The sequence below is a fragment of the Lonchura striata genome, chromosome 1, assembly GCF_050655825.1.
Source record: "Lonchura striata isolate lonStrDom1 chromosome 1, ASM5065582v1, whole genome shotgun sequence".
Taxonomy (NCBI): Eukaryota; Metazoa; Chordata; class Aves; order Passeriformes; family Estrildidae; genus Lonchura; species Lonchura striata.
In genome coordinates, this window is record NC_140703.1 from 46,794,019 (window position 1) to 46,807,054 (window position 13,036).

Below are 13,036 nucleotides of genomic sequence, written 5' to 3' on the forward strand. Positions count from 1 at the left end.
GCACATGGAGCTACTTAATTTTTAATGATCTCTTCACCTGAAGTTACCATGAATATGAAAATTTCATGTATCTGCTTCACTTCCTTATATGGGCCTTGAAAATATCTTCTTCATTCATCTCAATGTCTACAACTGGAGTCAACACTTCAGTTATGTCATTCTCTGTCTGGAAAGTTTTCCAACACTTACAACTCTTCAGAAAAGTTGAACCAATATTTTTTCCCCTAGCTTCATTCAACTCAGTGTCCCAAAGCCTTACAGATGACAGTGTCACTCTCCTTGAAGCCCTATAGTACAGTTATAAGAACAAACAGGGGTAAGCTGACAGACTAGTCAGTCTGTCTCAGTTTCCTAATGTAGATTATGTATCTTGAACTATGCTGCTAAGACTCCCACATGGCCAAGAGACTCCCACAATGTCTCCATGACTATTCTGTTTTCTGGAAAAAAATGGAGAAAAAGAATGACTACTTTTACATTAATTACTCAGGGTAATTAATCATTTTTTATGTTTCACTTTAAACATAAACCAGACTGAGAACACAATGTTTATTAGGTTCTTATGTGATCATGAGCAACATGGTGGTTTCCCTAGAAATAAACATGCCAAGTTTGGCCTTTCCTTACTTAAAGGAAAATCTAATATCAGTTTAAAATATTGAGGAAGGGAAAAAAAAAAAAACAAACACAAAAAAAAAACCCAAACCAAAAACCACACAAAACCCCCCAAAAAATGTATCAGGGGAGGGGGCAACCCCCCAGAAATTTTGCAAACGAAAGATTTAGCTGAGAAATAGTTCAATTCCTGAAATAAGAAGTTGGTTGAGGCTGAGGCTCTAAAGTTTAACATCTGGTTCAGCATATTATAACAATAAATTCTAGAGAGGATATAAATGCCTAAACTAGCTTCCAAAATTCCAGAAGTTTATCCTACCTTTTGGGTGAAATCTTAATCTGTACAACAACTATAACAACAATTATATATACACAGCTTCTTTGCAGCATAGCAACCTCAAAGTATATGAAATTAAAATCAAAAGATAACTTGAATGAAATATAACCCTGTGTCTAGAATTTTAAAAAGTCAGTTATTTCTATTTCTCTACAGATAATGGCAGAGATAAGCAGCAATGTAAAAAGTGTACTAGAGAGATGTATACAAGAGCTAAAATTGGGATTAAATAATTGCGGACAATAAAATTTAAAAAACACATGAATATAAAATCTAATTGAATTCAAATAACTTAAAATCTCAACAGTTCAGATGACAGATCTCTTGAGCTGTACTTTTTTGCATTACAATTCAAATGACTTCATTTAGTAATGTAATTTTCAGGTGATTGAACTTGTTTGCTTTAGAAAACTGAGTTTGTGACTGAAGGACACATCTTTAGAGTTTTGTGTTAACTGAGTATAATAAAGATGACAGAAACTGTAATCATGAAGGAAGGAAAAAGAAAGAGAGTTTATGATTGACATTGATAGTATTTGGATCTGGAATGAAAATATTTATATCTGTAAACCCTTGTGGCTGGCTAGGTTTTTGTCAGAAGTAAACAGCAGAGTGCAAATTTTTTAATGAATATGAAAAATGGTGCCAGAAATTGTAAAAAATTAGAAACAGAGTAAATAATGTATGATCTAAACTCTCTCTGCTCTGTTTTGCCCCAGTAAATTTCAGGAGTTGCTTACACCTGTTGTCTTGTATTTCAGAACTCCTTATTTCCTGCTCTAGATATAAGAAGTATGTATGCCTACAGAACTGATTCCTGTTTTCATAAATCTCTCTGACCCTGTGATGTATGACTGAATTGTGATACTCCTCTTTACTGCTATAGCCAATACAGTAAATACATAGCTGGGGAAACTTGTTTTTCTATGTACTTAAAGTCTCAAAGGTAAAGTCCTTTCATTACCACACCCACATTGTGCAATGCACTTTGTATAGTTCCAGGGAACCATTGACATAACAAAAGGACATGTACAGAACCTGGTTAGGATTGCAGCTAAGTGAATTCCATTAGAAACCTTTTTGCCTGACTCACATCCTTAATGTACAATTCCTCTATTGTACACTATTTTCAACATTTATATTTTATGATGACTATGGGTGCTACTAACTTTTGCTCGTAATAAAATATTTAGTCATTCAAGAAGCTGAAGAATTGAAGCAAATAGTTTTCATAGCATGTCACTATTTTTTTATTTTTGGTGGTGAAGACTAATATATATATATCTATAAAGTTTCTATTTATGTTTCAGCTGTGGATAAGTGTTGCTTGTGTATGTAGCAAGCAGCAGTAAGTGAGCTGTACTTTTTATTCTACAGATGGAGGGCAGAAAACAGATGAGAAAATAAATACTACATAAATAAAAATAAATAGAAAACACAGCAGTGGTGTATTTTTTACATTTTCTTGCCTCTTGGTTCTTTCTTTTGTGGAAAGTACAGTCACTTTAATGAGCAAGATCAAAGCTTGTAGTAGGGATTTTCTACAATGTTTAAATTCAGTCTAATGATTTAAGACTGAGCAATTATGGTGAGAAGGGGGATTTCAGGGAGTTTCCTTTTAAGGAATTAAACTGCTAAAACTTTCAGAAGAGAAATTTAAAGCACGCAAAAATACAAAATCAGAATGAAATCTGCTGATCGCAACCTTATTTCTAAAGAAGACCATTTAGGCCAGCATCCATGGTTACCATGAATGACAGCTTTTAGACTGCAATGCAGGTATCTTAAAATTATTTTCTAAGTGTAAAGATTAATATTTTTACTTTCATAAGAAAAAGACAGAAATTCTAATAGAACTACTCTTCTGAACTGTTCCTGACCATGTGTAAAATCCCTTGTTCTGTAAGACAAACATGGATCTGCGGTGTCAATTTTTTCAAGCTGTATACCCCTTAGCAAGTTACCATTACAGCATAAAATAACATTTTAATTCAGGGAAATGAGTGCCCTGTCTTTTGGCCAATACTAAAATGATAAGGAAATACAAAAGTTCTTTATCATCTTGTTTGTTCAGTAGCAGAGATTTTGTACCATGTTGCCGCACTTTCAGGTTTACACTAGACTTTCACAATTGCATTGTGTCAGGGACACCATGGAACCTTTCTCTGGACTTGAATGGTGTGGTCTCAGCTAGAATTGATGATTTTGCAGCCAGTGGTAAAAAAAACTTAGACATGGGTGCATCACAGCAGTGCCTGCATGTAAGCCAGGCATTTAAACAGGATTTATGCATATGTAAGGTAGACGCTCAGGCATTTAAATCAGATGACTCCTAATTAAATGCATTATATGAATCTAATTTTTTTGTTTGTTTGATTTTTTTTTAGTTTGTTTCTGAGAATGAATGAGAAGATTCTGAGCAAGATAGGTAGCATTCCTGTTTGCATTTCTGAGTGTCCCACTTGGAGTATGCACATTCACCATCTATTCACTGTCAGGAAAACATGACCACTGAAGTTTGTAATAAAAGTATTTTTAGGGGAACAAAAGCCTCAAGGAAGTTCATGAACTGCCAACTTAGATATTCTTTATTTTCACACCAGAACTGAAGTACTTAAGGGTTCGTTTTAAAGCTTCACAATCAAGTGACTCTTTAAACTTAGAAGATCCAATTCATTAACTAGCACATATTAAGAGGATTTTTGTTCTCTAAGTGGGTGACCTCTATTAAAGCCTATAAATACTATAATGAAAGAAACAACAGAGGTCGAACTACAATCTGAATATTAAGTTGCATGTCTTCCTGAAACTGACTTTTTGAAGATGTTTAACTGGAGGATCTTGTAGAAATATATATGTAGCTAAGAGATTTGCATTTCACAGTCACAGACTAGTCTGAGTTGGAAGGGGCCCACAAGGATCATGAAGTCCTGCTTTAAAGTGAATGGTCCGTACAGGCATCAAACTCACAAACATGGCATTATTAGTAGCATACTCTGGCCAACTGGGCAAATCTCAGGGTTTCTTCATGTTCTTGTGGCAGTGCTAAAGCAGAGTGAATAAGAGAGTGATTTTTTTCATTCATCAATCCTGCAAAAAAAAAAAAATAAAAGTCAAATAAAAAAATAGATTAAATTAGAGGAATGCTAAATGAGTAACCTATGCAAGGCAAACAAGCAATCCCCACCCAGAAAATCCTCTCTGCTGTTTTGAGACTTTTCCAAGATATTATTTTTAGATATCTCTCTCAATTCAATAATATTTCAAAATATTTGTAAATACACTTTTTAAAAAAAAACACTTTTTTGAATAAATGAGGAAAGAAATCTGAATGTGACAGTGACTCCCTTCAAGTCTGAAAACAAGATGAGTTGTAGTGCTTCTATAATTCCAACCTGGCTATTTTCCATAGAAGTAGCTGACATTCCTTCAAGTCATTCCAGATAAAAAATAGTTGATTGTGACAGCTCATGCTGACATCCATTGATTAATGTATTTGGACACAGTTAGACCTTTGTGACTTTGTTTTCCATCAGATTGAGATGGAATAAAACAATTAGCACTTAAGTGCTCACAAAGGACAAAAGAACCTAGACTCATCCTAAAGAGATGCAACTTCCCAAAGATGTTGAAATCCTAAACAATGTTTTAAAATGATAGCTTCTATAAAGACTACTGGCAAATTTTCCTTAGATAAAGAACATCCCAGGGTCAGATTTCATCAGATATTATTCCAAGTACCAAAAAGATGGTACAGGGTCATCATTCTCTAAAAAGACACAAAGGATAGAATTTTCTCCATCAAATTAATAAACACAACTCTATTGCTGGCTTCTCTTAATTCCAAGAGCATTTTATCTTTTCAGGAAAAATGAATGGCAATTATTTCAAAGATTATGTGTTAAGGAAGATATTGTGTTGAATAAGATGTTGATTACATGGAATTAGCTTTAGAAAGGACTCCTGTGAGCTGTGGCCATAGATAATGACAATTATATCATCTTTCCAGATAGAGATGTTCTGTTATGAAGAATGATTTATGTTTTCATTCTCCAAATTCCACCATTTGTGCATTCCTTCCAGATCCCAGGTTTAAACTTGGAATTAAGGTCTAAAAATGTAGACATATTCAGTAAATTGATTGATTGCTAAAGCCTCCTGAATGCTTCCCTCAGGATCTAGGCATTAATGCAAAGTAAAATTTATAAATGTCTAGATTCTAATACTATGGCAAAGTGTTTGCAGGGATTTAAATTTGGGCCATATACTTCTGACTCAAATTTTCTAGAAATCAGTCAATAAAGAAGAAAATATTGATTTAATAAGTCCTAAAAAGATGTTTACATGATTTCCAATTTCTACTAATTTTTATTTTTAAATAATCATTGAGTTCTAGTGATAAGGCAAGTTTAATCTAGAAAAAGAAAAAGGGAAGTAAGGAAGAAGATAGCCAAGATGATACATCGGAACGAACATTATAGAGAATTTAACAAGAGCAGTGATTTAATGGTAAGGAATAGATGGATGCTACCTCACTTGAATATCCTGAAATGCTGAAGTACATTAAACAGCAGAAAGCTGCATTGCTTTTGATTTTCCTTTTTCTTTCTTTTTTGTTTTAATGACCAGAGTTTTGGGTGACAGATTGCAAGCTTGAAGATATTGCAAATATTATGTGATGTGGCTGTCACAAAATGCATTATAAATGCTGTTGGTGACTGCAGGGAATGGTAGCTGCTGGAGAAGGTGCAAGCACACAAACTGGATAGTTTCCTGATATGTGACAATTTCCAAGATAATATTCATGCCATATGAAATTGTTCTTCAAACTGATGAAGGTGAAAACAGCCTAAACAAAATGCATGTTCTAAAGATACTAAGGAATGGAATAGAATCCTTTTTTGTGTCTAGATACACTCCAATAGCGTGTCTATGGTTTCCTACATTAATTTATGAGTTTAGCTAGGATGTTGTAGAGATATGATGGTAGATGTGATGGTAGCTAGAAAGAACTATTTTTTCTGTCAATGTAATTTTGGGTACAGAATTTGATTGTACAGTAAATATCAATTACCAGATGTACCAAATAAATCTTTCATTATAAAACATCTTTTGTATTTGATTTGATATGATGTAACTGCAGCAAAATCATAAGATTACATTATTTCACTGTTAAATAGCTTTGTTTTATACTTCTGGGAATAAAGTTATGTGGTAAGACTATCTTACTGATGTACTTTAAAATGTTTGTCACAAGAAAAAGTAATTTTATTAAGAAAGGGAGAATGGCAGCTTGAGAGGGGGAAAACTAAAACTGTACAAGTCATTCTTATGCCATAAGATCTATCAAAAAGAAAAAGTTTCTGAAAGCTGATGTCTGAAAACTGAAAAAGCTTTTTTTGAGTTTGAAAGTAGCACCATGCAGCTTTAGAAAGGTTTCAATTTTGGAAGAGAAACAGAAAATGATTTCCCCTTCTCATGATAAAATATAGAAAACAGAATCTTTGTCCACTGAAAAATTAATTTGCCTTTTATCTGAAGTAAGTGAAGCTGAGTCCAAAGTTCATTACAACAACCACCATTAATATATACTAGTGCTGATATGATAATTCCAAAAATTATGATTTCTGGAAGTAAGATGGTGTGAAGTATACAACTTTGCCTCATACATACAGGATTATGTCTTGCAATGGCAGGGGGAAAATGTCCTTGAGGAAAAAATGTACTCTGTCTATCTCAAGATCATTTGTCAGCCAATGATTAATATAAAATTCTAGGCCTTGTTTTTATTAGTTTGAGAACTCCTTTTCACTGTGCTGGTCATGACCTCTGCTAACATTGGTAAAATTATAACACATCATGCCACATTCTCCTCTGCATATCGCAAGCATTTTTTAAATTGATTTATCTATTTCCAATAGTTTTTAGAGAAACATACAGAATTGGAACAAAGCAGAAATTTTCTGGCCTGTGGTAATTAAAAATAAAATACATGTATCTCAGGCCCCAGGTAAATATGTTTGAATATTTTCACCTTGATTAACACCTTTGCAGAGGGATGTAATAAACTGTGGAATTTGGAATAATGTATTGCAATTTTGCTTTTTCAGTTCAGAGAAAATTACTATAAAATTCAATCTTTCTCAATAGGAAATTTAACACATTGCAATTGACAAACTTTAAAGAAAAGTCCAAGACATTAAAAAAAAAAAAACCCACAAAATTTACCTGTAATAATTTTAAGTAAAACATACTACTAAGTTAAATGATATGTTATTTTTGAGGTTTAAACTATATTTGAATAATATTAATATCCAGCTATACTCTTCCTATTGCTGCTACTGCATCTAGGAATAAGTGACCAGGAATCATGTCTCATGCAAGTAAAATATCCAGACCTTTATCTTGTATATGCCTCTTTTTATTCTGAAATTTGTATGACAGAGTAAAAAAGTCTGTGAAAGCAAAGAGAGTAATTGATTTTCTAACTTTGTATTTATATAAAAACTAGGGTGGTTTGACTAAGTTATGGAAAGACCGTATTTGCTGAGGTATAATGGATGTTTTTTTTCTGAGATATGGGTCTCTAATGCTTTTTAGGAGTTGTATATTAGTCCATGCCTGTCATTCACTCTTACGTCTTATGGAGAAGAAGCAGTGTCCTTGCTGGATCTCAGGAAGGAAGATACAGGACCAAACAGTGCAAACAGTAAAAAAGAAAAACAAAAAAAACAAACAAACAAAAAAAAAAAACCAAAAAACCACAAACCAACAAAAACACAAACAAACAAACAAACAAAGGCTTTAACAATAAGACAGGAAGAGGAAGAAAAATATGGAGAGCAAATAAATTTTACCAAGTTTTACCTCCCTTCAGATTCTGAGAACTTGACTTTGTGCAGCATCAGATGGACACCGGACCAATCCTCTTGAAGCATACTGTGCATAGCCTATCCATGAAGATGTTTACCTTCACCCCTGCCATGTCTCCTTACATCTGATGTAAGTAAAATTTATGCATCTTGTCTTGACAGGAAGAAATCTGGTCTTTTCTATGCCTATTAGAACATGTCTAGCTACACATATATAAGAAATTCACACAGGAACAACAGTTCAGGATGTCCCAGCACATTCCCTTACTGTTTTATATAGGAGGAGTTGTACTCTGGTCACACATGGTTGTGCAGGCTTTTCAAGCTCTAAGTACAAGCCCCAATAGACCAGATATGGGTTGCTCAAGGTCACTAATTCCTCAAATATAGTAACTTCCTCAAGACTTTTAATACAGTCTCATTGATGGTTTTATAAAGATAAGGACTTGTAGACTTATATTCAAAGTGTCAACTCCACTGTTTAACTCCACTGGTTTTGAAGACTTGTAGTTCTTTTAATGCTCAATTTGGGGATGAATGGTTGTCCTAATATGAATTTTTGGTTAGCAAAATCAGTGAGCCTGATCAGTCAGAAAAGTAGAACTGTCCTTCATTTGTAAGTCCCATGAAATGCCAGTGTGCCTGAAAGTGGAAAAAAGTTTTACTAAAAAAATGAAACAGTATTGATGCCCAGTTCTGCTCATGTCTCTCTGCTTAATGATTCAATTGCTATTCTTGTTCTTCTATGAACAATGAAATAATAAATCTGTCCACATAATGAAATCCAGACAAACCAACTTCTGTTCTAAGAAATGTTAAGACTTTGTTAACTTCTGACCATTTTCAGGCATCTGCTTACTATTTGTGATTCTGTCAATGAAAAAACGGGAACTGGTAGATGTCTGAGTCTCTTTTTTGTTGTTGTTGTGGTTTGGGGTTTTGGCGGTGGAGTTTGTTTGGGTTTTTTTGGGTGGATTTGTTTTGATTTTTTGTTTGCTATGTTTTGTTCATAAAGAATCATAGAAAGAAAGGCAATGTAGAGCAACTTCCCACTCATATGGGAACTACTGCCATTACAGGACCAGTTCAGCTTTAGCTTTGTCTAATTGACTCCTGAAAACTTCCAAGGATCAATGTTCTGCAACTTCTTTGGGCAACATGCTCAGATTTCATCCAAAGTCTTAGTACAAAAGTCCCTTTCTACTGTCCAAATGTCCCAAGCTGGAATCTGTAGGTGTTATCTATCATTATATCATGTGCTACCAAGAAGAGTTTGCTTGCATTATCTTGGCAGCTCTTTCAAATTGTGGTAGGAAACTATTAAATTATTTTGAACCTCCAGTGCCTGAAAAATATGTCAGGTATTCAAGTCCCCTGACAGTGTGCATGATCTGCTGACGATAACCACTGAAATGTGGCCCAATCTGTGGTTTGCCATATTCCCAATTAGAATGTTTTACTGCTTTATAGTTAATGTGTTGTGCTTAGTGACAGGACTAAGGGCAATGGTTTGAAACTGAAGGACAGCAGGTTTAGATTAGATATTAAGAAGAAATTCTTCACTCAGAGTGGGGTAAAGCACTGGAACAAATTGCCTAGAGAAGTTGCAGATGTCCCATCCTTGGAAGTTCAAAGCCAGGACGGGACTGAGGAAATTGTTCTAGTGACCGGCATCCCTGTCCATGGCAGGAGAATTTAAAATAGATGATCTTTAAGGTCTCTTTCAAACCATTCTGTGATTCTGTAATATTTTTATAGAAATAAATTCTAGTGGTGAATTATTTTCTTGAAACAGATTTATACACATAGAATATAAAAATTAACATTTCAGTAGTACTAATGTCTGAAACCAAAATTAAACTTTATCTAGCAGTGTAAGATAGCTTGGCAGTGTTCTGTGGCTCTTCATGTCAACACAAGAACGAGCCTGTAAGATTTCTTTGGTATATTTATACAGGTTTTAATGTATTTCTTCATACAATAGTGCAAAGGTTAGTAACACACTGGCATTCAAAATAAAGTCAAAATTTTAGTAGAATTTAATAACATTATTTAGTTACTTTAATTTAAATCACAAATGTACAGTACATCTCTGTATCAGATGTCTTTTTCTATTAGACTTTTTCTATGTCTAGAGAATGTACAACTGAAAAAAACCCAAAAAACCCAACAGATATTTGTTCAAAAGAAACATTATTTTTTAAACCACTCAAAATGTTTTAGAAGATTGATCTTGGTTTGTGACCTTTCAGCATCATGAACAAAGTCCAGGTTTATGGCATTTGATTTCTGCTAAATTGCTTCATACTATCCTAACAGCCAAATAATAAAGTGTGTATTCTGGCAAGGTTTTTGTTTCAATGTTTGCTCTCATTTAAAGTGAAATACATGTACTCAAGGAAGCTCCCTGAATGCAAAGGATCTGGAAAACATTAAACTAAAACAAATATTTTATGAACAGTTTTTAACGAAATATTTAATTGAACAAGTATTACCATGAGTGATAGCAGTAAGATGTAGTTTTAATAAGTATGTATTTTTGACTTCTGTATACATTTGATGAACTCACTGAAAAGCTGATAAATGCAGTCTTGATAAGAAGTGCACCTCATTTCACACACTTGACCCTGTCAGCCTACTCTCCTGTTTCTGCACATTAATTACCCATCTGCGAAAGAGAAAGAATAAAATATCTTTAGCTTCTAGGTCATCAAGTACATTAATATTAAAATGATTTATATTATGTTTTTCTGATATAGAGTACAGCAATATTAGGAATTTAGATGGACTATATAATATATTTGAAATCTAAGAAGCTGTCATGATTTATGATTGTTGAAGGGCTGGTGGCATTTATCATTTCTTTTTTTTTAAGAGTGGGTGCAGTAAAACTTCTGACATTGATGAATGATATTGAATTAGGTGTAATGTCAATTCTAGATAAGAAGGTGCAATACAGTACAAAGAAACCTGCAAGCACGATATCATGGTCAAACCTAAGTGCTCTTTGAATGTCCACTTCAATTAAAGTCCATTAAAATAAATAATTTTTAAAAGAGTCTTTAAGTATTTATTGCAGTAAACTCAAAATCTATTTGTGGGGGAAAAGAACACATCATTTCTATGGACCCAAGAATTTATTGACAGGCCAATATATATTTTAACAGGATGATAAAAATGCTGCAATTATTATAAACCCTGTAACAATAACACTATCCTATTCACAGTCCTAATCAATATAGAAAAGGTATAAAAATAATACTCTAATATTATTATAAACACTAATATCAAGTGCCAGATTCGGCCAAGGTAAGTTTGGGAAAGCCCCGAGTGCCTGCAGTATCAGGTCAATACAAAACTCATGTTTTTTTGATTGTTAATGGTGGACTTACTTGCCTGTATATAACAAGATCTATGTGGACCTATTTTTATACCAGTCCTTGCAAGCTTGTTTACTTCCTCATGTGTCTGGGCAATCACCTATCCAATTTTAATGTTCAGATGCCCATTTTTGCTGATATATTCAGCTTTCTTTCAGCAGAATTTGCATCTCATGTCTTTATTTATTAATAGTAAAGTCAAGTTTAGATGAAAAAAATTGGAGAGAAATCTAATTATTTTGAAAGAAAAAGAACTCTAGGGGAAGTTGAAAGACAGCAACATTTCAGCAATGCAAAGGATTATAAATAATTTTGTTGTTTAGAGAATTAATTTTGACAGAGCACGTAGACTGTTTTCCCCTGTACAAGTCAATAATATCATACTCCTTTACAAGAAACTCTCTGCTAGACTTTTTGGCACAGACTGTAATGAAGAAAACAGCCTGGTATTATTTTAGGAAGACATAATCTCTACACAAACTTCCCCAACTTGTCTTCCTTAAGATACCAAACAACTGACCCAGGAAAGGAGTCTTTTCACTGTTAAATCTTTCTCTTTGCTAATGAGAATCTCATCTATTTTCAACAACTGTAGTTCTAATGTAATTTTTAATGGAAAAAGACCCCCAAACATTCAAGAAACCTCTTTTATATAAGTGAGTAGCAAGCAGCTGCACTGTCAGGTTTATCCGTGCATTAGCCCTACTTTTGTCTTGGTTTAGAATATGAAACTGAACAAGCTTTGCACATGCTGTTCAAGAATATAGTTCAGGAACAGGCTCATCTGTTTTCTTAGGCAGGTTTCTCTCTCTCTATGTATTCTTATTGAACTTGTTCTACAGTTTATGGCCAGCTGAGCACTAGCTGGATAAGACATGAACCTGTTTCTGAGCACATGACTGAGACCTTTAACAAAAAGCTACAGAATTGGTGCTTTTCCTAGACTATTTCTAGTGATATGAAAATTTAATTAAATAACTGGAGCAGAGCCAAGGTCACAGTCCTAGTTTTTTGCACTGAAAATTTAAAAGGACATTTTACCAGTTTATAGGAAGCCTTAATTCATTATAAAATGAAGAACAAATAAGTGGGGTCCTTCTTTGGCCAATATTCAAAATAAGTAAACATACATTTTACATAATAGTGTCTGAGACTGGTAGAGTGAGATCATACATTGCCTGATGCTTTTTAACATTTAGGATGTATATATTGAAAAGTTTATTTCCTAACTAATGCAAGAAATATATTCTTATGGCAAAGAACTCAAATCCAAAGATCTATTTGTGCCATCAAAGACCTTAGGTCCCCCTCCCCAGATCACCTTATTTTTCATATTCTGTGAATGCTAATTTAATCCCAGACTACATATTTAAGCTAAAGAACAGGTTTCTATTTGGAAAAAAAAACCAAAAACCAAACCAAAAGCATAAACAAAAAAACCCAACCAAAACCAAAAACCAACCAACCAAAACAAATCCAAAGCAATTCTGTATTATTCTTATGACTGGAACTCTACATATTCCTTAAATCTACACAATCCTCCAGTGCCCTTCTAGTCATCCTGGCACCCTTAAACACACTTTACCGTATATGTGTTTAATTTTCTGCTACGAAAACAACACTTGTGTTTACTCAGTACTATTATTTCAGACATTCTGCAGTGAGAGAAATCCATAAGACATTATCATTACATCTGAGACTTGTAGCACACCACTGTAACATAGATGTGGCCTGTTTCCTCCAGAAGATTCTGGCCTTTGTCTTGCAGGTGTGAAGAAATAGCCAGTAGAGTTCATGCACCTGAAAGTGTAATTTAACATTTTAATTCAATT

At 33.7% G+C, this 13,036-nt stretch overlaps 1 protein-coding gene across 49 annotated transcripts in view; it reads right to left on the reverse strand.

Annotated features, from left to right (window-relative positions):
• Window positions 1-3,428: 3,428 nt before the first annotated feature.
• Window positions 3,429-13,036, reverse strand: part of LOC144248885 (uncharacterized) — a 39,721-nt gene continuing 30,113 nt past the window's right edge. For 45 of the 49 annotated variants that reach the window (XR_014954193.1, XR_014954194.1, XR_014954102.1 and 42 more), the window contains one exon: window positions 9,845-13,004. Coding sequence is in view for 2 of the 49 variants with exons in the window: in XM_085576122.1 (XP_085432248.1) it covers window positions 12,997-13,004 (8 nt within the window). In the remaining 47 variants the exon portion in view is untranslated. Of the gene's footprint in view, window positions 4,043-9,844; window positions 13,005-13,036 lie in introns of those variants that run through there. The other 4 variants (XR_014954189.1, XR_014954108.1, XM_085576127.1 and 1 more) reach the window with 2 other exon arrangements.